Genomic DNA, 4,279 nt, shown 5'->3' with positions numbered 1-4,279 from the left:
ATTTCTATAAAGTTCAACTTTCATATATTGTACTTACAAAAATTCTAAGAATACCGTTAGAATCCGTTAGAAAAATTTAGTTAACTATAGGTTAAATATATATATATATTTTTTTGTTACCGTTCATTCACGCATATTCAATGACTCAGATTTAGTTTTTTTTAAATTGTGACCTGCAATAGCAGGTCACTTTGGAAGAGGTACCGATTACCAGGTACCTCAAAAAAGAATATTTTTGTCTTTTAATACATAGCCAATTTAGTCATTTTACATCTGCTATATTTTCAAAATTTTTATTTTTTCTTTGTTTCCTTTTGCTCTCTCTATATTTCCTTTCATAATTTGGCATNAGTAATTGAAGGGAGACGCAGGCACCTCAACTCTTGCACGATTACAAAATAACAAATTTAATTAAGATGGTGGGCAACAGAGGAAGAGATCTCCTCCTCCTCCTCCTCCTCCTCAGGGCTCTCTTATCGCTCTCCTCCTCCGCCAGTATCCACGCTGCGAAGATCAGTGTTTCTGGTAAGTCAATCTTTCTCTTTTTCTCTTCCCCCAAATATTTTTGAGTTTTGGCCTATGTTTCTTCAGAATCTTTATATACGCTGGATCAGAAATTAAGCGTTGATTCGTGCTTTTCTTGCAGTTAATTAAGATACAAAACTAACGACCTAAACCAAATTTTCTACCACTTGCATTAGAGATGATCATTGTTTTATTACTATTTTTTTTCTCTCATTTTTGGATTAAATACGAGAGAGATGAGCATTATCTCGAATAATAATAATTATTATAATAATAAATAATAGGGTTAATTTTATGCAAGTTTCACTAAATATAGTGAATAAAAAATATATTTCTATAAAGTTCAACTTTCATATATTGTACTTACAAAAATTAACCCTATTATTTATTATTATAATAATTATTATTATTCGAGATAATGCTCATCTCTCTCGTATTTAATCCAAAAATGAGAGAAAAAAAATAGTAATAAAACAATGATCATCTCTAATGCAAGTGGTAGAAAATTTGGTTTAGGTCGTTAGTTTTGTATCTTAATTAACTGCAAGAAAAGCACGAATCAACGCTTAATTTCTGATCCAGCGTATATAAAGATTCTGAAGAAACATAGGCCAAAACTCAAAAATATTTGGGGGAAGAGAAAAAGAGAAAGATTGACTTACCAGAAACACTGATCTTCGCAGCGTGGATACTGGCGGAGGAGGAGAGCGATAAGAGAGCCCTGAGGAGGAGGAGGAGGAGGAGGAGATCTCTTCCTCTGTTGCCCACCATCTTAATTAAATTTGTTATTTTGTAATCGTGCAAGAGTTGAGGTGCCTGCGTCTCCCTTCAATTACTCCAGTGGGTGCAGTTCCATAAATACAAACGCAGGGAAATACGTACGCCACTGAATCGTTTAAGGTAAAGGCGGTGGATGAAACAGGGTTGCCAGATGTGGGGCTTTGGGGTTTGGGCGCAAAAGATGAGTAGGGAAAAAGAAGAAGGAAAAAAAANTGAATTTAAAATTTAAATAGTAATATGAAATTCCTCTAGAGAAATCTAGTTGTAGAAATCTTACTCTTTAAGTTTTTTATGCATTACGTTTTAAACTGGTGCGAATAAACTGTATTTTAAATCTTGGTAGAAATTTAGTTTTTAAATAGTAATATGAAATTCCTCTAATTTAAATTTCACTTTTAAATTTTAAATATTTAATTTTTAAAATTTAAATTCATCGTATTTAGAAATAAAACTATTTCTAAAATTTCTATAATTTAAATTAATGCATAATTTGAGAAACACTAAAACATTTAAAGTAGATTCTTAAGTTAATGCCTAATAATTTCATAAATTTGGTTAATCAATTAATTTCCTAAATTAGTACTAATTAATGTATAAATTTAGGACCTCAATTAAAAGTTTCTTTAAATATTGTATTATTTAATTACCAAACTAACCTTGAATAAAATAATCCTTTTACCTGCTAAGTATTAAAGTTACATTTTTACCCTCTATTAATGAACGGTTAAGATCTTTTTTATTTTTTTTTAAAAAAGTACCGAATCATTTCTCTAAATACTTAACTCCGATTAGTTTTTGATATTTTTACGCTTCTCGTATTATACGGTTATGATTTTTGGTGGGACATATTTATTATGACAAAATTGAAAAAAATAAACAGTTCTTTAGAAGGATATATTTGAAAATATGAGAGCTTTTGTAGGAACAATATATGAAAGATTAATTTTGTAGAGATACATTTGTTATTCACTATATTTGTAGGAATCTATATGAAATTAATCGTAAATAATAATGAGCACGAAAAAAAAGCCCAACTGGGGAATTTGCGAGGTCCATTGGATTGTTGTACAGTACACAGGCCCAATCGTAACAGGCCTCAGGCTGAAGTTTGGTCCGATGTTTCGTCGGCCAGTCAGAATCCAAGAAGCCAATGTTTTATTGGGCCAGGCTACATTTAGAGTGGCTTCATCTGAATTTCAAAATTCTCTGTCGTAACTTGATTAGTCTCCTTTTGGACCGTTTCGTTTTCAACCTAAAACAGAAAATTTTGAGTAATCAACATGAGCAATCCAATGTCCAAATAGGTTCTACAAAAATTTATTAAATGATTAAAAGCAATTATACAACCAACATTGCTGTAGTGACCGGCCAGTATTTTTCGCCAACTGCCTATTATCTGCAGCAGATATGCAAGACGATTCGGGAAGAAACGTAGCACATGCCGAGAGAAGAACCTTAATATTTGGAGGCCGCACCGGCGGAGGCGGAGGCGGAGGCGGAGGCGGTGGCAGCGCACGTGGCGGGGGCAGTGGAGGTGGCAGCAGCAGTGGCGGTAGCAGTGGCAGATCATTCGGTGGTGGTTTTGGTAGTGGAAGCAGCTCAAGAGGATCACCTCGTGGCAGCGGCGGTGGCGGCGGGGGAAGAACACGCGGCGGCATCATACCGGTGGTGACAGGAGCGACCGACGACTCCCACGGGCATCGAGAGCACAATGCAGCAGCTACTGCTGGTTCTCGCGGCTGCTTTGTTGTGGCTTTTTTCTGCTGCTTTCTTGCTGCTGCTGCTGCTGCTGTTCTGAGGTTTCTGTAGGATTTAGCCTGTCATTACTTGGATATACTAGTGTTTCTTTTTTTCTTTTTTTGGTTTTGTAAATAAGTGGATATATGATCAGTTTTGATAGGTTAGAGATGTATACCATTGTTTCCTTTGTTGGGAAACTTGATGGTTTTGGTTAATGCATGGGTTAACAGACTATATATAAACCAAATTTTTGATAATAAACTGATTAAATTAAATATATCATAGAATTAAATAGTACAATAAAATAATTTTTTAAGTTCATATATTTGTTTTAAATATGCTATAATCTAAGTAGGATGTGTGTATATAAATTTTTTTTAAGAAAAAACGTATTATCCGCTTTGTTTTTTTTTTAAAAATAAACTTAGCTAGAAACACAAAGCAACTTAGACTTCAGATTTGAAAGTACCAATCAATGCTAGGTACTATTCTTATAGAAGTGTTCAAATCTGATTTTTAGGATGCAAATAAGAGAATTTGCGGATTAGAATCAGTTTCCATTGGTGGGGTTCACAAAATGGGCGAATCAACACAATTTGCTATGACGGACCGTTCCTAGCGCAAGTGACAAAGGGTTTGGTGGTTGCGAGGTCCCAAATTCGAATCCTAATTGGTTCACATTTTCAACTAAATTTATTTTTAAATAAAATAAAATAAGTAGATGGTATGCTACCTAACTCTCAAAAAAAACACAATTTGCGATGATCCGTATCGATAGCATGCGGGCATATCTCATGGTAATAGTGCGACACAACAATTTTGACTAATTAAATAAGGCGACCTCTTTAAATAGAGCCTAAGAACCAAAGTTTTCTTCTAATTTTTTTGAGAGAAAAGTTTTCTTCTAATTTTAAAAGAACACATTTTACTTCTACTCACATAATGCCGAAATTGTGGGCAAGTTCAATGATCCGAAGACGCTGAAGAATACTACATCAGGATCTTGGTTCCTTACCAATAGCAAATCCTAGCACTAAATTTTATTATCACAAGGGCGAAAATTTTAAACGCAAGAAGATAAGGCAACTTTAAATGTATAATAAATTCGTTTTAAAAGAAAATTACATTAAAAGCGGGCCCTCGTTCGAAACTGGAAAGGCGTAAACTGAGAATCCGTACAGCCAATCAGGTTATAATTAGAAGATCTTCGAGTTCATGCCCAAATCTTTCTTTT

General features: G+C 34.0%; 1 protein-coding gene across 2 annotated transcripts; it reads left to right on the top strand.

Annotated features, from left to right (window-relative positions):
- Positions 1–380: 380 nt before the first annotated feature.
- Positions 381–3,282, top strand: LOC109705394 (glycine-rich protein 5-like). 2 transcript variants are annotated; one of them, XM_020226126.1, is made up of 2 exons: positions 381–525; positions 2,711–3,282. In XM_020226126.1, the coding sequence occupies exons 1-2, from the start codon at positions 417–419 to the stop codon at positions 3,112–3,114; spliced, it is 513 nt and encodes a 170-aa protein (XP_020081715.1). In that variant the 5' UTR covers positions 381–416; the 3' UTR covers positions 3,115–3,282. The 2 variants fall into 2 exon arrangements, with proteins under 2 accessions (XP_020081715.1, XP_020081714.1); XM_020226125.1 differs by having other exon boundaries at positions 2,708–3,282.
- Positions 3,283–4,279: the final 997 nt, after the last annotated feature.

This window comes from Ananas comosus, unplaced genomic scaffold (genome assembly GCF_001540865.1).
Source record: "Ananas comosus cultivar F153 unplaced genomic scaffold, ASM154086v1, whole genome shotgun sequence".
NCBI lineage: Eukaryota > Viridiplantae > Streptophyta > Magnoliopsida > Poales > Bromeliaceae > Ananas > Ananas comosus.
The sequence above is the reverse complement of the archived record's forward strand: the minus strand, read 5'-3'. Positions and strand labels throughout refer to the sequence as shown.